The 23330-nt window shown below is 42.9% G+C and overlaps 1 protein-coding gene across 2 annotated transcripts in view; it reads left to right on the forward strand.

Moving 5' to 3' along the window:
- Positions 1-23330, forward strand: part of FAM149A (family with sequence similarity 149 member A) — a 257211-nt gene that overhangs the window by 195814 nt on the left and 38067 nt on the right. For both annotated transcript variants that reach the window (XM_069744361.1, XM_069744362.1), the window contains exons 2-10: positions 5536-5646; positions 6321-6453; positions 9729-9871; positions 11989-12120; positions 16353-16532; positions 16995-17182; positions 18308-18462; positions 18572-18666; positions 21111-21335. In XM_069744361.1, coding sequence (XP_069600462.1) covers positions 5536-5646; positions 6321-6453; positions 9729-9871; positions 11989-12120; positions 16353-16532; positions 16995-17182; positions 18308-18462; positions 18572-18666; positions 21111-21335 — 1362 coding nt within the window. The remainder of the gene's footprint in view (positions 1-5535; positions 5647-6320; positions 6454-9728; positions 9872-11988; positions 12121-16352; positions 16533-16994; positions 17183-18307; positions 18463-18571; positions 18667-21110; positions 21336-23330) is intronic.

Here is a 23330-nt window from a genome sequence, read left to right on the forward strand (position 1 = left end):
ACGCTAAGAATTCTGGCAGCTATTGACACGTAGGACATCTGTCTAACAACAAGTTTCTGCCCTGGGGCAATTTAGGACAATGGGGGACTAATTGTAACATGAATACACATATGTACAGTATATATTGCCATCCAATTTTTTTTCCAAATTGTGTCTGATCTGTGAATTTTAGGGATTCCATTAGTTATAACGTAACAGGAACATGGCAAAAAAAAAAACTGTTTTCAGTAACAAAAACACAGCTATGAGTCAGAGAAGTTGTTATAGAAACTATTGATTTCATTAATGAAATCATACCTGGCTTCTCAGCTCAGCAGATTAGACTGTATTTTTACGGTGAAACGTTCCCTTTAAGCAATGATAGGACCTAGGGTATCAGTTTTACCCCTTATGTTCTGCTGATTAGTGAGAATCTTTCTATATTCCATTAATTGTCCATTGGACTGATGGAGATAGCTAAAATCTGAAAACTATCTCTGTCAGTGTAAAAATCAATTGCCCTTATTCATGATTGTGTTTGCTGCTGTTTTTTGTCTAATTTTGTGAGTTTTGCACATTTTTTTTTTTGCTTGCACCTAGTTTTAAATCTATTTTATATGTTCTTAGTTATTTTTGTTCTCCACTTTATGGATGGAGTTTATTGATTACAAATGTTTTCACCTGATTCAACAGTTTGGCACTACTTTAATTCAGCCACCCCCCAAACACCCTGGTTATTTGCACATTTTGCAGTCACATCTTTTTCTTTAATTTAAAAAGATGCAACATTTTGCAAAAAAGTTGCAAAAAAGGGTTAATGACTTTTAACTGTGTGTGCAATTTTGATGAATTTTGCACAGTAAATATCAGTGAATATTTCAAGACAAAAAAAAAGAAAAGTAACTTAAAAACCATCACAAATGATGAATCAGGGCTGAAGAACTCAGCAGAAGCCATACTTGCCAACAGTGTCAATTTTTGGGAGTTTTGAGGGAGTTCCCTTGTGTTCCCATGTACATGGAATAATTGTCCCAAATTGAGGCTAGGGTTAGGGTTATGTGGCGCCCCTGGGTCCTGGACGTCACAGTGACATTGCTTTCCTCACGGGGAGAGTGATGTTACGTTTGAAAGCGATGAAGGATATCTTTTATCAGGTAACCACCATGCATACAACATGTTCACACTCCAGGCCAGAAGGGGGAGCTCTAAGCCTAGTTTAGGGTGAACTCCCCTATAAATAGATTCTGATTTTGAGGGAAAGGAGTTCAGTTCAGAAAGTTAAAGATAGAGGAGAGAGCAGACCGACATAGTGTGTCAGAAAGTCTGAAGGGGCCGTGTAGTCTGATGAACTACAGCTTCTGGAAAGAGATGTACAAAAAGCCGAACATTGTTCAGTGAGCGTGAAGGAGAGCGAAGCACAGGAGAGTAACATTAGGGGAGACAAGCTAAGAGCAGGTTGCCCCCCTCTGAGGCGCAGATAACCGGTAGCCGGACCACCGAGGCTGTAAGGGACTCTACGACTTGCAGAGACCAGCAGGACAGCAGAACTGCAAGTTACCTGTCCGCCACACACACCTGAGACACAGTAACACATAGAGCCCGGGGCGTGCTAGAGTCCCTGTAAAAAGGCTTGAGTTACCTGTCATACAGGTATTGTCTTATCCTTTAAGGGGAACAGAGAGAAGAACTGTGAGGACCTTATCTGAAGCCATAGGCAGTAAGGGACTACAACACCACTGCGCTAGGGGAAGGCTTTTAACTCCACCTGGTAAAGGGGACTCTGGATTCACTTCCAAGCCGGCCGGACCCTGCCTGCGCTGTGATCTAGTACCCTGGACTGTGGCTGCCTGAAGTCTTCAGTAAACCAGGTAAAGAGACTGCAAACCTGTGTCCTCGTTCTTTACTGTGCCATTCACCATCTTCCATCTACACACCGGGAGCCCTGGGGATATACTTCACCTGTGGGAAGTTATACCATCTAGCTGCCATAACATCACCCCAGAGGACCCCTTAAAGCAGCGTCGGTCCACACTGACCGAATACCACAGGTGGCGTCACGAACATATACTCTATTCACTAAATCACTTTAAAGACTTTCCCCTTTTACATGAGCGCCCAGGGCCACAGACCGGGTCGCCACCGTGAACACCGGACTCGGTACCGGGTACCCCACAGCCCTGGCGGGCGACTCAGTTTCCCTGATGTAACAGTACTTGGTATGTGATTTCCAAGCTATTCTGTTGTGGGACAAAGGACCCATGTTCTAATGATTGACTGGGCACTCAATGGACAGATATTTATGGGTTAGGACAATCACCTTTAGGCCATGTTCCGACATTAAAGGGAACCTGTCACCCCGTTTTTTCAGATTGAGATAAAAATACCGTTAAATAGGGCCTGAGCTGTGCGTTACAATAGTGTATTTTGTGTACCCCGATTCCCCACCTATGCTGCCGAAATACCTTGCCAAAGTCGCCGTTTTCGCCTGTCAATCAGGCTGGTCTGGTCAGATGGGCGTGGTGACATCGCTGTTTCTTCCCCCACATCTTGCATATCTTTCCGTTGGTGGCGTAGTGGTTGGCGCATGCCCAACTGCTGAATCCACTGCGCAGGTGAACAAAAAACGCGCGATCGGCGCTATTTCCCTGGTGATCGGTGGGGGCGGCCATCTTCCTGAGGCCTCGCGTGCGCAAATGGAGTCCTCTGCTGCCCGGGGCTTCAGGAAAATGGCCGCCTGATGCCGCGCGTGCGCAGATGGAGATCGCGGCGGCCATTTTCCTGAAGCCGAGATGCAAACTCGTTTTTTCTTCACCTGCGCAGTGGATTCAGCAGTTGGGCATGTGCAAACCACTACGCCACCAACGGAAAGATATGCAAGATCTGGGGGAAGAAACAGCGATGTCACCACGCCCATCTGACCAGACCAGCCTGATTGACAGGCGAAAACGGCGACTTTGGTAAGTTATTTCGGCAGCATAGGTGGGGAATCAGGGTACACAAAATACACTATTGTGACGCACAGCTCAGGCCCTATTTAACAGTATTTTTATCTCATACTGAAAAAACGGGGTGACAGGTTCCCTTTAACTATTTAGTCAGTATTTTACGACATTATTTGTAACCCAAAATCACGAGTGGAGAAATCAGTGGAAAAGTTTATTAGAAACATGTCACCACTTCTGTATTTATCACCCACTCCTGGTTTTGGCTTATATATACTGAGGGAAAATACTGACCAAACACTGAACATGGAACGAGGCATTAGTTTTGTGCTCCCAGCGGATAGAAGTTCATCTTTGATCAGATAATGATGCAGTGGACAGTTATGATCAAGCCTTTGTTAGGTCTAAGGTTACATCATATTTTTGCTTCCATTTGAGGGGTAGTATGTCCTATGTTGAGAAAAAACAGAATGGGACAGTGTTTATATTGTTTCTGTTGACTTCTGTTGTCCAAAGAACATGCAGGATTTTGTTCAACAGTACAGAAAAAGGAGCCCGCATTGGTTTTGGTGTTCTGCTGCGTTCCGTTTTATCAATAAAAATACGTTTTATAAATTAATTTGTCCCCCCCAAAAAAATTAGTGCCTTTCGGTTAGATGCGAAGACGTGACGTGAACAGAACCTGTGTATCCATCACATAACCAGTAAGAAACTATCATCCAGTGGTGTAGTGTGGATATAACCAGTAGAAACTTATCATCCAGTGGTGTAGTGTGGGTTGTCAGGGCCCTGTCTAAAGCAAGTGTAGAGCATCTCCTAAGCCATGGAACTTCCCATATGGCTTTGCTCTGAGTAGACCTTGGCCCAAACATACCAGAGTCTCTCCCCAAATTGTAATCTTCTAATATGGTCCTGAGTGCACCTCAACAACCTCCCCCTACCCAGATTGTAATATTGGTCCTTTGCAAAGCGCATCAGCTAAGATGATTTTGTCACTGGCTGCTGTTCTCTGCACAGGCTGCGTCCAAAATGACAAAGCTCAGTTAAATGAAGCATTGAATGTGAACAGGGTGCGCACATTCAATACTTTATAGCCAATGACCGTCATCTCTACTGCTGCGCTCTGCATTAAAAGCGACCGAGCCACCGGGAAAACTAAACTGGCCAGCCACTGGGAAAACTAGACATTAACTTTGCCACTCGCAGTGTGAGAAGTCCCAGTGTCAGTTCATTTGACAGAAATTTTTCACCTTCGTTGTCACATTATACTACGTATATTATTTTCTGGAAATAAAACCGTAAAGTTACTACTGAATGACTGCAGAGACCTTGCAGAGTGTAAGGACGGCGTCACACCGGCGTTTTAAACGCCGAGTGCAATACGATAAAAAAAAATCGCATTGCACTCGGACCAATGTTAAGCTATGGGGCAGCTCCCACCAGCCGACTTTTTGTCGGCCGTTTTCCTCGGTCCGAGACAATCGCAGCATGCTGCGAGAGGAAAACTCTCGGCTCACTCGCACCCATATAAGCCTATGGGTGTGAGTGAGACAGCGCACACCACTCAGATATCATCCGAGTGCTGTGCGATATACGCTGACCCCAGCAATGGAGGAGATGGAGAAATTCTTTTCTCCGCCTCCTCCGCAGCTGTGCTCCGATCCTCCCTGTGCGAGAGAATCGGAGCACAGACACATGACACTCGGCTCCTGCTCTGCTGCGAGCAGGAGCCGAGGGTCATTAGCATATCGCATCCGATGATCTCGCATCGGATGCAATACGCCAGTGTGACGCTGGCCTAAGGCATTGATAAAGTAAGAATATAGAGAGATGTAATACTAATGTATCTTTTCATTATACAAAGAATAATACCCGTTTACTGAAACCATATATGCTCTGGATGTCATTACATATATGGGTTACATTAACCAACAGGCAAGGGCGCACACAGTCAGAAGAGGGCCCCTGTACAAGAACAATGTATGGGCTCTATGCGGTACAATAATAAATCATCATAGTACACAATTCCACCTGCTTTAGTGGTAAAAGTGGGCTCCATTAATTTTTAATTCTTGGGCCCCTTTGCAGGTGCTTGCTCCAACGGTATGCCCACCTGGCCCCTGCCAACATTACCTTTCAGGATATTATACATAGTAGGTTGGCTGTGGCTGAAAGGACTTTGGACAATCATTTTGTTAAATTTTGAAGGACACAACAGCTGTAAGGAGTTAATAATTCCTATTCTGGCTGAATTGATAAGCTGCTAGTAATGTTAATGATTGAGCCGGAGAATTCCGCACTGCTGTTTATTTGGAGTAAAATACTGTTTCCCAGGCCAAAAAGTAGTTATCCTTAATGTTATGCTAAAAGCTGTAAAATTGAAGTATTTTTGATTATACTTGTGATAAGTGAAAAAAATCTGTGCTGTTAGAATTGCTTTGACAGTGTTCACGCATGATGGTTTCCTGCAACAATCCGAATCACCGCCAATGTTACCGTGAAGGACAAATAAAGTGTGCACGCGGGTTGCTTTACAATTAATGGGAATATATAGTTTAACGGTAACTTAATATAATTTTAATTTAATTTATTTATCTTGTCTTCTCTTTTTCAGAAGGGGATTGTCACGAGGAAACACAGGCCGTCGGCTATCAGCCAAAGGAGGCGATCCTCTACCAGTACATTTTACGCGGCCTGTGCAGGAAGCCATCCATAACTACACCTGGTACAGTATGGGCTTTATTCCTCTAGTTATCAGATATCAAATGAGTTGTGAGAATAAAGACTAGAACAATTCTGCTAAAGAAAATTAAAAACTAAACATCGAGAGTGATATATAGAAGATCCTAATGCTCACATGCAGTTACTACAGTGTTCCCCAAGTCCGGCCCTCAAGAGCCACCAACAGGTCATGTTTTCAGGATTTTCTTAGTATTGCCCAGGTGATAATTGCATCACCTGGACAGGCAAGCATTCAATCATCTGTGCAATACTAAGGAAATCCTGAAAACACGACCTGTTGGTGGCTCTTGAAGACCGAACTTGGGGAAAACTGCGGAGTACTAGCAATGTTCCAAAAAGACATGTCCCTTTAAATGGCAAAACTGCACACCCTAATAATTATTTTACATGGCTTTCCCTATTTATATAGACTGAATCTGTATTAAAATATGAGTCACTTTGTACAAAGACTGTGTGATGTTTGGGGCGGCATGTGGCCAGACTGGTAAACATGGACGTTGGTATTAGTGCTGACGCCATTGATGAGCTGTCCGTGATAGTGGCGCTGATTGATTTTCCTGCCGCATCTTTGGTATCATTCTGTTGTGAACCTTTCACATTGAGTATGCTGGCCAATATCCAGGCTGCAATATTCTTACTTTTTGTATGTTTCCACAGTGAATCAGTCTCGTCATTGTCGTCCAGTGGACAAACTACTCCGACAGACTTAAATCATTCCTGGTCAGGAATACAAAGCTATACTACTGGACTGTCCACAGAAAGGAGCTCCGTCTACTCCTGGAGAGATGATGTATGATCCTTCTCATTGCTGACCATTAGTTTCTCAATCGATTCCCACCCCCTACTTAACTCAAGTGCTAACAGCTCTTAATGCCTGATGCAATAGGTCTTTATGGGAGAACCACAGGAAAACATTTTTTACAGTTCTTTTTGTGAATTGTAACAGATGTGAACGATCCTGTCAAGCATATTGATCTACATTGAAGTCCATTTGTGGCATATGTACCAGATATGTATGATACAGGTGCTTCTCATAATTAGGATATTATCAAAAAGATATAAACACTTGAAATAGATCACTCTGTCTGTAATGACTCTATATGATATATGATTTTCACTTTTTGTTTTTAAGGCTAGGCTCACATTGCGTTAGTGCAGTCCGTTTAGCGCATACGCTAACGGAATGCGCTAACGCAATGTACAAAAAGGGATTGCGTTTAGCGCTCCCGCTAGCGCAGATGCCCGATCTGCGCTAGCGAGAAACGGACCTCGAACGCTGCAAGCAGCGTTCAAGGTTCGTCAGAAAATAACGGGATATCGCTAACGCATGCCAAAAATGGCATACGTTAGCGATGCGTTAGATACATTGCGGTCAATGGGTGCACTAACTGATGCGTTACATAGCGTTAATTGCGCCATGTAACAGATTCTGTCAGCGGACTGCCACTAACGCAATGTGAACCCAGCCTAAGACCTGAAATAAATTAACTTTTTTGATGATATTCTAATTTTGTCAGAATCACTTGTACACGTGGAACCCTTGTCTGGAGAACTGGGGCCTGAGGTGAGGGGCTGCACATGTGTGGCTTTCTCTATTCACTTGTATTTGAGTTCACAAAATTACCAAGTGTGCCCTTTAATCAGTGCATATGCCATAAACATAAGAGATGGGAAAATCAATCAAGTTTATGACATCATTTTATGATTAGTGTGGGTTTAACCTCTGTGGTGTCCACCAGTCCTGAGATCGAAGAACCTTTCTGTATTAATCCCTGCCCCATGGCACCTCTGACCACCAGGTTATACAGATCCCAATCAGTTGGAAGGAGCTGCCCTGTGGTTCCCCGGCACGGCCGGTGTCCTTGGCACCACTGACCAGGGAAAGACTGAACAGGCCGTGGTGGCTCTGAATCATCTGTGTGGCCTCTTCATTCCCACGAATACTGGAGAGTCCCAGAGGAAGGATCACCACCAATTATGATGGCATATCCAAGGGACTGAAACAGCACTTTAAAGTGATTCATTATTTTTGGTTCTCTACTTTCCTTATTTCCTTAAAGAGACACTAATGTAAATATTGATATTGTGTTGCGATGGTAGTATCAACAGACCGATTTCCTATTTAGACGAATTGATGATCCGCTTGTCTAAACAAGCTGGCAATCACCAGACAAATGAGCAAAATGCTAGATCACCCAGGGCAATGATTTTATGTCAGCTTAAGAATAATTATTGGCAGCACATCATGTAAAAGGGTGATATGCTGCCGATAGCATGATATTGTAAGTGCTCAAAGCAACTGTATTAATGAACATTCTGTGTGTGTAGAAATGTGGACAATGATGAAATGATCTCCAACCAGTTTGTATACAGCAATTTCACATTTAGGTGTTTAGTAAAGGCTTATACAGACATCCATACAGATCAGTCCAAGATCGGACCGCTATGCACATACTGGATGCGGCTCTCCCGACCAGAGCGTGACAGCATGAGTACTTAAACTTGGATCCAGTCCGTGAATTGTGGTCTGATCTCATACCGATTTGCACAGACGACTGCATGAGTGCTAAGAAGGGGCTACCGTCATATTTTTGTGGCCATACTATCACGTAATCTCCACTGTCTGTTGAAACTAACTACTGAGACAACCTTACCACTTTTCAATCCTTTTAGTTTATTTATGACACTTTATTTATGACACCTTGCTATTACCCCGGGCCACTTTATCTGACACAAACCATAATTTGTGTTTGTGTGTAATCGCGTTTGTAAATCAGCTGATTAATATTCTAAACTGAATGTGTTTTGCCCTTTAGAGTTTTGTTCAGTGATGTGACTGATGAGGCTTTGTGTTAGAACATTAGTCTGTATTTGTTATCCTCTAATGTTGCACATTAATGATAAAAAGGGACTCAGAAGCGCTGGTTTTCAGGGGATTTCTACTGTGGGTTCAGGTTGTTTCATATTCTGTTTAGGATATATTAAGTATTTGATTCAGACATTTCTGCATCCCTTGGCAGGAAAAATGATGCATAATGCATAGGTGCATTTTTTATGCGATTTTTACTTTTATATCTGCCCCAAATCTGCAAGGAAAATTAGGCATTGTGTGCATGAGATCTCATTAATTTTACTAGAATCAGTGCTAACCACTGACTCACTAGAACTCTTTTGTGAAGCTGATCCTGGGGCAAATTTGTCTGCCACAGATAGGTATCTCTGCCACAAATTGGCAGTGGATTTTGCTGCTAATATGTGGCAAATCCTTAGCTTAGTCAGTATGAATGCCATATGGATTTGCTCTGGACTTCACCCCGGTGTATTGAAAAAGATGAAATCCACGGTGAAGATATACAGCAGAAATTGACATGATGAAGACTTAAAGGAGTATTCCCATCTCCAAGATTCTACCCCAATATGTTATAGATACAATAATAATAATAGTCGCAAATATCTCCAATTAGAAATGTAGTATAGTTCTTCTGATTCACTGTGTCGCTTCCCCATGTGCATGACATTGCAGTAGCTTAACTATCCATTAATGGACATGAATACTTGTCTTTAGACAGTGCCACTCTTATGGGGAGGTAGACTAGGTCAAATAAGTCATCTTTTTTCTAGGAGACCTTGAACCCTTAGAGAAAGCTGACACCACCCAAGTCTTATTTAGAGATTTCTGGTTGTGTTATTTGGGAGCTAAATTGCAATCATACAGTATTTGGGCACTATATGGTTGAATTATATTTCACCATAAGGCAGTATTATTATCTTTGGCAATATATAGCAATATGACTGTCTTATATGGGCTGAAATTATGAGTAACTGAAATGAAGTAGACCTTGAGATTGATAGATACTACATTATCTGGACAGAACAGACAATGAATAAACTGATTAACATGGCTGGTTAATAACATTGCTGCATACAAACGATACACGATGATAAAATAATTGACTCCGCTCTGTGTTGTGAAGCAGAGACATTTCTCTTCCACACAAGATGCTATTCACACGTGTCGGATGGTGATGGCTGTAATCATTTTCCCATTCTTACTGCATCTGGCAGGAGTTTGATAAAGCCAACACGCAGAGAGTGCACCAGCTGTTCTGGGATGTGGACGAGATGCTGTTCGAAGGCAATGTCACTTCTCAAAACAAGAATTTACAAGCAGAGTGCAAAGACTGGACCAAGAGATCTCTTCATCTTAGGTAACATGATCTAATAGCATCGTACCAGCGTCATGAGCCAAATGTTGTTTCTTTCACTGTTACAATGGTCACTGCATATAATAAGCTTCTCCTGTTATCTGGTTCCTTTTGCGTTGCATGTAGTTATGAGCTCTTTCATGGTGAGACACTTTGTACGTTGTTGTGTTAAGTGTTGTGTATATGTTTATTCTCCACTCACCTCTGACCTTGGTATGGTGCCTGAGGAGGCACAGAGTCTGCTTCTGTCACATAAGAAGATGCTAGTATTACTCTGCTGTGTGATGGGTATATCTGAAACCCCTTTTAGCCTTCACTTGTCCTGGTGATTCTGGTACTGGAAAAATCAGTACTGGCCAGATCCGTGGTCCGTGTTCGTGTGACATCCATGTGTACATATGTGACATTTGGGTGTCCGTGTGCTGTCAGTGTGACACGTATGAGATGAAATGTAGCATATAAATTAAAGAATTTTATCTATTAAAGATGTTCAAAGATAGAGATAGTGATGAGGAACATGATACAGTAAATAGATAGAAATATGTCAGTGTGATTTCTAATCACTGCTTTACCTGCCTATTTTTTTGTACTTGTATTTATTGTTTAAATAAATAAAATGGCAAGGGGTTCCTCTTAATTTTCATAACCAGCTGAGGGAAAGCTGACAGCTGGGGGCTGATATTAATATTCTGGGAATGGGCCAATAGCTATAAAGGTTCCCAAGCTATTAATATCAGCTCACAGCTGTTTGCTTAGCCTTTACTAGTTCTTACAGGGGGAACCCCCCAAAAAATAAATTACATGGTGTCACTCATATGTCTACTAACCAGCAAAGGCTAAAAAGAGAGCTGCAGGCTGATATTAATAGCCTAGGAAGGGACCATGGATAGAACACCCCCTCCCAGACTAAGAACATCAGCCCTCAGCCTCCCCAGAAATAGCACATCCATTAGGGTTGCCAAATCTGAATGCACCATTCCTAGGGCGGCTGAGGGCTGATGTTCTTAGTTTGGTAGAGGACCAATATTTATTTCCCCTTCATAGGCTATTAATATCAGTCCGCAGCTGTCTATTTAGCCTTTGCTGGTTAGTAACTTTACTGGGGTCCCCACATCATTTTTTGGATGCCCTCCCCTCTAATAATCAGTAAGGGCTAAGCAAACAGATGTGGGCTGGTATTGATAACCTGTGAACCTTTATGGCTATTGGCCCTTTCCCAGAATATTACCATAAGCCCCCAGCTGTCGTCTTTTCCTCAGCTGGTTAGGAAAATGACGGGGGATTTCACGCCATTTTATTTATTTAATACGCTCTATACAGTGGGTGATGACTACAAGCCTCATCAGCGTCTCCTGGTCTCGCTGATCACAGGGACACCAGGCAACAATAATTAATTTCATTCAGCGCCTGGAAGCAGCAATAACTGTATTGCTTTTCCCAAATGTGGGAGCATGCCGCTGGAGCTTTTCATTCTGGTATATTTCAAACTGATGACACGTGGATGTTATCAGTGTGTTATCAGTGTCCACATGTACGGCACACATGTCCGTGGTGCATGAAAAATATGTACATGCCTGCAGGTTTTTTTACAAGATCACACGGTTCGTGTGAGAAGCCTGACATGTGCACACCACCATTGAATAAAATGGGTGTGTGTGTCCGTATTTGCGATCCTTAAACAACGGACCGCATACGGACATAAAGGGACGTATGAAGAAGGCCTAAGGTGTTATTTAATTTGCCCTGTTTTATGCCTAATAAAAGGCTTGGTCCCTACCTCCCTACCTGATGACAGTCATTTAATACCAGATATAAAGAATCCATCACTACTCCGACTCTGCACCAGAGTATTAGTACTGCCAAAATTTTCTGTAAGAGCTCTGTCCACACCTACCCAACATACCTCAGATGGAAGACTAAGCTATCCCATATTTATGGCGAACATTCAACAAAGTGTTAACAGAATCTCAGTTTGTCTTATACAATTCATTAAATCCCTGTGTCAGTTTATTATTATGACCTCTACTTTTTTGGACAAATTTTTCATTTAAATTGTTTGTAACGTTGAAAACTATAAAACAGAAATTTATTCTAATTTTTTTTTTACTTTTGTATTTTAGAATACTAGGAAAACAACTTATATTTCCAAAGGATGAAGGTTTCCAGCACTTTCAGAGTGGGACTTCAAGTTCCTCTTCAAGTTTTTCTAGAGGTTCACAAAGTATTACTGAGAACTCCAGCTCCTTGAGGCAGTAAGTAAATCAATATTTCATTCTTCATTCCCTCCTTCCCCTTGATCTTCAGGTGTCTATTCACACACTGTTTAAAATCTTCATACTTCTGTTTGGAGTGTGACCTTGAGAAGAAGCTGGCCCCATAATTCTGTCCGGTGAAGCATCTTCTGTCTTGCAGTGAAGCATCAAATATGAGTTATGGGACTACCATGAAATTTAGTATGTCTGTGATATATAGCCAAGACTACATAAATCTGCAATATAGCGCTTTGTACCGGAGCTTAGCAAGGATACATTCAACTATATAGATGGTGTGCTGCAGTAACCCATGTTACAGCCAGGGGGCGCTGTGTGTGGGCTCCAGGATGCGCTTGGAGGCATAATTATGATGGTAAATTAGGGACTGGCATTATTGTAAATGGCTGGTATGTGTCGCAGTGGTTCTCTGCGCTGTAAGCCCAAAATTATTTGGTTATGCTGGGACTTATAGTTCCACAAGTGTTTGTTGTGTTTACTTATAATGGGAGCTTATAGGGTTTGTCAAAGAGCTGGGCGGGAATTGGCTAACCACACATACACCTTCCACCTATGGGGGTCGTTACAGCTACATAATGTGACCAGGGTTTGGTCAGATGGTGGAGAGTGTTTGGATCTGTATGGTCCAGAAGGTCCTGGTAAAGCCTATGGGTTGGAAGTGCTATCTCCCTGAATAGCACATGGTGGGGCTTTGGACCTGGTGGCCTGGGTGTTAGATGAATGTCCTGAATAGCACCCGGACAGGCCACGTGTGTGTGCAGAACCTGGGACCCCCCTACACTGAGAAAGACGCCGTCCTGTTGAGGACCTTGGACTGACGAGGAGTCGGACTGTGGAGCAGGAGCTCCTGAGAGATATGGGGAAAGAACTATGTGCACTGACAAAGGACAGTTCCTGAACTGGGCAGTCACCCTGTGACTGGAGAGAGACAGCCGTGACTAGTGAATGCTTTGTAAAGCCGTATGTGTTTAAGTAATGGACTATGTGTAAGCTTGTGATGTGCAGCCTGGCTTACAGTGCGGTTTATGACGCTTAAATAAACCATATGGACTGTTTTGTATGAAAAACCGTGCCTGACTACGTTAATCTGCTGCCAAGCGAGTTTCCCCCCAACACAAACAGTAGGCGCAACGCCACAATGGGTTATATAGTGCGCTGCCTGGTACCTTACAAATGTGGCGCAAGTTTGCTGGCAGCTTATTGACTTGAAAAGACACAGCACAGCAGCATAATAAAAGTTAGCAGTTTTTAACAATTTACCGTATATACTCGAGTATAAGCCGACCCGAGTATAAGCCGACGGCCCTAATTTTGCCACAAAAAACTGGGAAAACTTAATGACTCATGCAGCAGCTACCGGTAAATGTCAAAAGTAAAAATAGATACCAATAAAAGTAAAATTAATTGAGACATCAGTAGGTTAAGTGTTTTTGAATATCCATATTGAATCAGGAGCCCCATATAATGCTCCATAAAGTTTATGATGGCCCCATACAGACACTTGCCCCATATAGTGCTGCACAAACGTTATGGCCCCATAAGATGCTCCATACAGACACTTGCCCCATTTGCTGTTGCTGCGATAAAAAAAAATCACATACTCACCTCGCTGTTGCTCAGGCCCCCGGCACTTTCAATATTCACCTGCTCCTCATTCCGGCACCGCTCCATCTTCAGCGTCTTCTGCACTGATGTTCAGGCGGAGGGCGCGCACTAACCACGTCACCGCGCCCTCTGATCTGAGCGTCACTGCAGAAGACGCTGAAGACGGAGCGGCGCCAGAACGAGGAGCAGGTGAATATCGCACAGCGCAGCGATCCCCTCCTCGTTATACTCACCTGCTCCTGGCACGGTGCAGTCCTTGCTTCCCCGGTGCCGGCAGCTTCATCCTTCATAATGTTTGTGCAGCACTATATGGGGCAAGTGTCTGTATGGAGCATCTTATGGGGCCATAATCAACATTTGTGCAGCATTATATTGGGCAAATATGTCGATGGAGCATCTTCTGGGCCATTATTAACCTTTATGCAGGATTATATGGGGAATATTTTAATATGGAGCATCTTATGGGGCAATCATAAACTTTATGGAGCATTATATGGGGCTCCTGATTCAATATGGATATGCTGGGACCGCGCCAGAAGCAGGTGAGTATAATTAGACAGCCCCCGCTCCCCCTCCCCTGCCGACCCCGGGTATGACTCGAGTATAAGCCGAGAGAGGGACTTTCAGCCCAAAAAAGTGGGCTGAAAATCTCGGCTTATACTCGAGTATATACGGTATCTTTATTATGTTCTTTAGCTTCTATAGTTAATCCAGGAGTAGAAGGCACATATCTCTTTATTTATGGATTATATTGTATATTTATTCATGAAGCAACTGTTACTATTTAAATGACTTGTCTATTCTTGGTAACCCTTACTTCTAAGGGCCTCCTAAAAATAGGCTGGTCACAAGGCATCATAATGCTGGTGCCCCCAGTGGTCAGTTGGAGAGTGCAGGGAAACCTGAAAGCATGTGCTGTGCAGTTGTCCGGTTAGAAAATGAAGCGCTACATTAATGGTCTAGCTGTTCGACACATGACGCTACTGTCATGCACAGTGTGGGAAGACTAAGTGCAACACGAAGGGATGAGTGGAAGGAAGCACAGACACTAGGGAAAGGGTGAGTGGAGACCAATAGGCAAATCTGATAACACCCTACCTGCCCTACCATCCCTAAATAGTTTCATCATCACTGAGCAGGAACCTAAGCCCTGTATCTCCCTAGAGCTAGGCCCTGGATAGGGAGGGGGATGGGAAGTGCACTGGTCAATCCCCACTGTAAACTAAAGACAAAAAGGTAGACAGATAAGGGGAATAAACTTAGCTTGAGCAGACGCAGAGAAGTAACACCAAATGTCCTCAAACAGCTCCAGAGAGGAAGTTAGTCAACTGCTATAGCTCCAAGCCTTCACAATGGAAAAATGTGAATATCACCAGAAACTCTTTGTAGCAGACTGGGGATATATAAACCCCCCGGTCCAGGTGTGTCAACGAGGGAGGTTGCCGCTGGGTCCATAAGTAAGAAGGATTAAGGAGGCGTCTGTAATGCTAAACCCGGAGAACTTCTGCAGCCAAATGCAGGGCGACAGTCTGTTGCATCTGAATGATGATGACTAGTGATGAGAGAATATACTCGGTACTCGAGATTTCGCGAGCATGCTCGGGTGTCCTCCGAGTATTTGGAAGTACTCGGAGATTTAGTTTTCAGCGCTGCAGCTGAATGATTTACATCTGTTAGCCAGCATAAGTACATGTGGGGATTCCCTAGCAACCAGGCAACCCCCACATGTACTTATGCTGGCTAAGAGATGTAAATCATTCAGCTGAGGTGAGGAAAACTAAATCTCCGAGCACTAAAAAAACCCGAGTGTGCTCGGGAAATCTCGAGTAGCGAGTATATTCCCTCATCACTAATGACGACATCATGAATGATGGATTTTCGTTGTAATAAAAGGGTTTACTGAGATCAACAAAAAATTAACCAAAGGCAGGAAGTGCCGTTGGATGGCAAAAGTACCATTACCAGATCTGATCTGGTAAGCAATGGGTCTTTTTTTTTCTGCCATTTACTTCTTGGTTTTGTCATAAAAAGAGCACAATTCTATTATGGTACTCTGCCAACTGCAGCATCAGAGTGATGTGAATTTGTGGATTTTCAGGACAATAGACAATTTGTTTTGAAAATACAAGTAGTAATGAGAATGGGAGCTAAAAACTTTTCAAAAATCTAATTTAAAAAAATAAATTTTAAAGAATTCTAGCATTGACTTTAAGCTTCTGGTATTTGGAAAACTTCCCTATACTTTAATGTGTTGGTCGGTTGAGATTAGGAGCCAGATCATTGAGATTCCCATAGATTCAGGGGCTGAGGAAATTATATTTTGTTGGTCACAATTGCTTAAAGAAACATAGTCAATGAAGAAACTTCCTTTTGTAAATTGGTTAATGTGATCTTGGGGTCCTTGTTATCCCGACAGGAGTGGACTCCAGAATTGAGAGCCTTACTCATGTATGGAACATCCAGTAGATATGCTAGAAATGTGTATGATAGCAATATCTCTTTAACATATGATTTCTAAGTTTCCCACAGTGACCAGTAGTTTATTTGTGCTTTATAGTACTATATTGAAAAAGCATTAACACTTCAATATAATATCTAATTTATTTCAGACTGTGTGTATCTGGATCGCGACTTGTCCCTACAGTATCACCTTTACAAAGAACTGAGGAGTCCACATCTAGCGCCAGTTCTTTGGGTTCTGATTCATCAGTTTATTCCTTCCTGGAGGAAGAGATCTATGATGTGGAAGGCACTATTGAGGAGTACCTTGCCTATGACAGCAGAGAGCAGTAAATAGCACATTTTCTTATATTAGTCAATAAGTACCGTATATAAAAGATCAGTTTAAAATGAACAGTCTTCAAATTGCTGATTACGGCAGGCTAAAGGGCACCATGCATACTAGACTAATGTAAGCTGAACCTGCCGATATCGTCAGGTTACGCCGACGCTATAATGTGTGCGGGGGGGAGATGTCCAATTTTGGACTGCCAGCCACCGTGTTCTCTTGGAATTAAGTCTACTGCAAGATGTCTCATAGAGAACACGGGAGAGCTTAGCTGTGTGAGTACTTCTTTGTATGGGAGAGACAGCCAAAGTGTCTGTTGGCCAAAGCATCGTTCTGCCGACAGCCATCTAATGTGTATGGACATCTTAAACCGTCAGCACGTAAACTTCATCTTTAAATCTTAACATGCAGATGAAATATTGATGTTTAAGAATAGTAAAACTAAGTCTTCTTCAACCATTAGTGATGATGAAGGTATGGATCAAAAGAAAACGCAGCTTCATCAAAAGAGGACTAAGTGGGGCATTCCTCCTGTCTCCCCCAATGATTGCATGAAGGATACTATTGCTGCAGAAGTATTTGATGATACTTGGAGGACTATTGTGGAATCAGTGCAAGAGCTCCTCATTAAAACATGGGAAGTCACTTCAGGTACACCAATGAAGACAGAATGGGACATTACTCTTCTGTCGGAGTGTAGATTGTAAAATGTGTTTTGGGACAACTGTATACCCACTTCTGATATGTTCGTGCTTATGTTTTGCATATGATGAAGGTACCATGATAGTTTAGAGGACAGTAAACCTACAATTTAAAGTACATGAACAGAAATTAAGTTATTATCTACAGGGAACAGTGGCAGGTGGGGAGTTGAACTGGGGCGGTACAATTGTCCAACCGTAATGCAGGTGTCCTAAGGCGAGCTCAGGGTGGCCAGAAACCTCCCTGTTCTCCAGATTTAATGCACAGTACACATAAATATAGCAGGGCTTTAGCAGCTTGGTTGAGTTAAAGCTTAGTTACTTAGAGTTTTCTGGGCCAGGCATTATTTTCTGCAGTCAATCTGATGGCAGCTTGCCAGTTCTTAACAGTGCAATGTGATATAATAGAACATGGAGAGGAGCAGGAAAAGAGAGAGTTGGCACTTGACCGCCATTCCAGCAGGACTCCTGACTGCATATTGCACGCTGTTAAGATTTGGCAAGCTGCAGTCCGACTGACTGCAAAAAAAAAATGTCTGTCCTGGAAACCCCTTTATTCTTAGGTTAGTCTTTTACACGGCAGGAAACAAGTACAGTCAAAATGTATCTATGTGCAGAATGTCATTGTCAATGTAAAACATCATTAGTCAAAGAGCTGATCACCTTCTAGTGAGACAGATAAAACTGAATTTACATTTTGTTTCACATAACCATTTCTCAATATAGTATAGCATTAAACATGTCAAATAAAAAAAACTCCCAAAAAACAGCATATCCACGTCCGATAGGCAGGACATTTCTTGTTGGGCTCATTATTCTTGCAGCATTGAGCATCTGAATTATATCACCCAACCTTAACTTACTTATTTAGTGGGGGAAGATGATTGGCGCCATTTAAGCCTTACCATGGATGAGGCAGTATTTTGAGCAATGTTTGGACCAGTTCGGCAACAGAGGATTTGTCAGGCAGGATTCCTTGATCTCAGGAGGTCCAGCATTACTATATTCTTTTACAGGGCTACAGTGGAAAAAACTTTAGTTTTCATTGTAACTAATGGGGAATCTCGAATTTCAGTAGAAATAAAGAAAGCAGGAAGGATCCATAATTCTACTAACCACTACCATCAGCTTCCGCTTCCACGGATAACATCAGGATCAGCAGGTGTTCCTCCATCACGAGGCTCGGAGGCACGGAGCATTTCCTTTGGTGCTTATGTTTTCACATCACAGGTACAATCTATGATAACGCATCTGTTCCTCCCACCGTCCCAGCCTTTATCTCTCATTGCATCTAATACTATGTCAAATGTCATTTTGATCATTTCCTACTGTTTTGCAGACAAGTCGTAACTTCAATAGTGACTTGAATGGAGTGATGACAATACAAGCTAAACCTCTTCAGCACCGCCATGCTGGCCTAGTAGAGAAGACACAGTATGTATGCTTCATTACTTGGCACATTACCATGAAAACGTTAGACACACTGGAATAGCCAGGCTGAGTTTGCCAACTGCATTCTTTGGTTGTGTTGTAAGTTAACTCACAGGATCAAAATACGTCAGTACATTTTGGCAGAGGGTCAGAACTTGTGTGTGCCCATTTGACTCTTAAGTTTTCCTAAAGTCGAGGCACAAATTGTAGTGGTTATAGTCTATGTTACTATTTATTAGGTTCTGTAGAAGGACGTAGATCTGGGTATTTATTATGATGGAATATAGGCTGAACTGGATGGACAAATGTCTTTTTTCGGCCTTACTAACTATGTTACTATGTTACTATCAGTGAGGCACTGTCTTAATACCGTAGTTTTGTTACATGCGAAAATTGAGGCACTGTTACTCAATAGGAGGAGCAGTGTGTAAGTTTTGAGCTTACATTTGTAGTTATACTAAGAGGCCCAGAGTTTGAGGATTATACTACTAAGAAGCATGGAGATTGGTGGTTATACTACTACTAAGAAGCATGAAGTCTAGCAGTTATGCATCAATAAGGCACAAAGCTTGATAGTTGCTTCATAAGAGGAACAGTTTGTAGTCTTGGCGCTTACATTTATCTGAAGCACACACCTTGGTGGTTATACTAAGAGACATAGAGCTTGGGCATTATACTTATAAGAAGCACAGAACTTGGGAGTAACACTACTAAGAAGGATGGAGCTTGGTGGTTATACTACTAAGAAGCATGAAGGTTAGTGCTTATTGTCACGTCTCTGGATTCAGACCCTTGGTTCTGTGTTCTGTGGTTGGAGTCTCTTTCTGCCGAGCCACAACAGATTCACCTTTTCTTTGGGTGTTTCAGTTATGTTATCCTTGTTTCTGTCGGTTTTGAGTAACAGATGTTTTTCATTTACTCTGTTTGTCTGCCCTATCACCTTTCGGGTGCAGCTTTAAATATCTTCCACTAAAGATGTTTCATGTTGGTGATAGACTTTGTTGGATTCATTCACTTTACTGTAGTTTCTGTTGATTGCAGTTGTGTTGTGTGTGATTTCTTTATTCCTTGGGTTTTTTTCCTAGTCTGAACAGGGGCCTGTCGGGTTCAGGTATTTGTCTTCCTGATTTCTACGTTACCTGTGTGAATGTGCTTTGGCAGAGGCTCAGAGCGTGAGAGTTGCAGAATAACAGTAAATCTCTTCCACGCTAACAACAGACAATTCTCATCAATAGCTATCTCAGCCAAGCTATCTGGGGCTTACAGGAAACTGTCATAGCACCGCTTGCACTGCTACACTAGTTAAGTGTAGAACTCACTCTGGAAAAATTCTCTCTCAGCCCAGGTCTCCAAAGAAGACCATAGTTTCTGGTGTGTTTAATTTCTTTCCACTATTTTTTTTATTTTTTTATGAAATTGCCATGTTTTAAAAGGGAAAAAAAGCCATACATATCACTGGAATCCGCCTGCTGCTCTGACAGTCTCTGCTGGACCAGAGATGATGACATCCATACCAATAGTCACCTGATCCTGCACACAGTTTGTAGCCTCAGCGGTCAACTCTGGTAGTCTGGTGGAGACTGTTGGTTCAGCAGCGCCTGAACAGAGGAGGATCGCGGTGGTAAGTATGACTTGTCTTCTTTCTTTTATAGGCATACCTACATTAAAATAAAAAGAAAGCTTCTAAGGGTATGTGCAAACATTCAGCATTAGGCAGCGCTTTGGACGCAGCACATGTTCACTGCGTCCAAAGCGCTGCCGGCTTTTGAACGCAAGTGATTTCGCATGTGATCACTGAACTGTGCAGAATCACCACACCCAATACATTGTACATCTGACATTTATCCTGCGGAGGCTCGCGTCTCAAGATAAATAGACATGCTGCGGTCTGGAAAGACGTGCTGCATGTCTGTCTCGGCAGGGAAGCTGCCGGAGCTGGTGCACGCATAGTGGGCATGGGATTTCTTGAAATCCCATCCACCATGCTGTAACATCTGGCCATTGCAGGTTGGACGCTGCGGATGTATGCAACGTTCAGCCCACAGCGTTTACTGACCGTGGGAACATACTCTAGCTGTACAATGCTGCACTGTAAATAAATATATATGCTGACTGAGTATGCAACTTATCGATAAGTGTAAAGTATTTGACTTTATGGAAACCCCCATGATATATACTCCAGAACAGTCACACTTTGCCTACCATTCATTTACAAGGAAAGTGTATTCTTTACATTTCCCTGTTAAATGAAGTCACGGTATTTGCATGTATTGGTGAGATGTTGTTGTACAAAGCATATACGGTAGTTTCCAAATTATGTGTATACATGAGAAACTATGTGCAGGTTCAAACATGCACCATAAATGCAACAGTTAAAACATGATTTGCTGATGTTTTTATGAATTGCCATCCAGGAAAAATTATTGTCTATTTCCTTTTATTTCAAGTGATCAAGAAGATAAAAGTTTATCTGTTCTGCCAAGGGTTTTAAACTCTGCACGAAATCGACATGGAAGATTGAGTGACAACAGTATTTTTTCATCCTCTCGGATTCTGCACACTCCTTCTAGGAAAACAACCACTCAGCGAAGACTGCCTTCTCTTACATTAGATCCAACACAGGCCAAAGGACCCAATGTTTACAGTGATGAAGTCCTCAGGGGTACAAAGCTGTGAGTATGTGCAGGGAACATGCAGTTCTTGTCATTTCTAGATGGTTTGTTTACTACCAGTTTTGCACTGGGGAACAAGACCTATTACTGCAGATACAACACAGGTCCTATTCTTACTACTCACTAACCCAGGGGCGGACACAGACTGCAGAGGGTCCCTGTGCAAGAAATCTCCCCGGGGAGCCCCCCAAAGCGCAACAAAGTTATGTAAACATATAGGCAGGGGTGGGATTCAAATTTTTTACAACAGGTTCTGTGTGTGTAGGAAAACCACACCCATTTTGTAAGCCACACCCATTTACACACACCTTTTCCTCAAACATATACAAGTAGGGGCGCAGTTAAACCATACCTCTCAACTTTTGAAGAGGGGAAAGAGGAATAAAGTTTGCGGCGCTTGCAGCGGCACATTTTAAGCCATGCCTCTGACCACACCCATTTCACAACTAGTCACACCCATATCCACATCCGAACCACAGCCATTTAGCATTGCTAATCACACTGTTTCATAAACAGTAATTATAAACAAAAAAATATGGCCACACAGTGCTCCATATTGTATAATGACCACACATGATGCTCCATACTGTATAACGGCCACACATGATGCTCCATACTGTATAATGGCCACACAGTGCTCCATACTGTACAATGGCCACACTCACATGATGCTCCATACTGTATAATGGCCACACATGATGCTCCATCTATATATATATTTGTCTAAGGGTTTTTCCATCTGTCTGTCTTTCTGTCTGTCTTTCTGTCTGTCTTTCTGTCTGTCTGTCTGTCCAGGAAATCCCGCGTCTCTGATTGGTCGAGGCACAGCATCGACGTAGAAATCCCACGTCTCTGATTGGTCGAGGCAACCTTTATGACATCATCGTCGCCATGGCAACCATTATGACGTCATCGTCGCTGTGCCCGTTGCTGATTGGTCAAGGCCTGGCGGCCTCGACCAATCAGAGACGCGGGATGTCTACATCCTTTATGACATCACTAGATTGTGGCCCGATTCTAACGCATCGGGTATTCTAGAATATGCATGTCCCCGTAGTATATGGACAATGATGATTGTCTGGCGGCCTCGACCAATCAGCGACGGGCACAGTGACGATGATGTCATAAAGGACGTAGACATCCCGTGTCTCTGATTGGTCGAGGCCGCTGTTATGATAAGGTAATTCAGTACCACAATGGACATAGAAGTCAGAGCACATACAGTGACCTGACAATAACCCAAAAACATAGAACGAGCTCTGAGACGTGGGAACTCTGCTGACCGCAATCCCTAATCCTCTCCAACCACACTAGAGGCAGCCGTGGATTGCGCCTAACGCTCCCTATGCAACTCGGCACAGCCTGAGAAACTAGCTAGCCTGAAGATAGAAAATAAGCCTACCTTGCCTCAGAGAAATACCCCAAAGGAAAAGGCAGCCCCCACATATAATGACTGTGAGTTAAGATGAAAAGACAAACGTAGAGATGAAATAGATTTAGCAAAGTGAGGCCCGACTTTCTGAACAGAGCGAGGATAGGAAAGGTAACTTTGCGGTCAACACAAAACCCTACAAAAACCACGCAAAGGGGGCAAAAAGACCCTCCGTACCGAACTAACGGCACGGAGGTACACCCTCTGTGTCCCAGAGCTACCAGCAAGAAAGAAAAAACAAATAGACAAGCTGGAACGAAAAAACAGCAAACAAAATAGCAAAGCGGAACTTAGCTATGCAGAGCAGCAGGCCACAGGAACGATCCAGGAGGAAACAAGTCCAATACTAGAACATTGACTGGAGGCCAGAATCAAAGCACTAGGTGGAGTTAAATAGAGCAGCACCTAACGACTTCACCACATCACCTGAGGAAGGAAACTCAGAAGCCGCAGTACCATCTCCTCCACCAACGGAAGCTCACAGGGAGAATCAGCCGAAGTACCACTTGTGACCACAGGAGGGAGCTCTGCCACAGAATTCACAACAGTACCCCCCCCTTGAG

Source organism: Ranitomeya imitator, chromosome 1 (assembly GCF_032444005.1).
Source record: "Ranitomeya imitator isolate aRanImi1 chromosome 1, aRanImi1.pri, whole genome shotgun sequence".
Classification (NCBI taxonomy): Eukaryota; Metazoa; Chordata; class Amphibia; order Anura; family Dendrobatidae; genus Ranitomeya; species Ranitomeya imitator.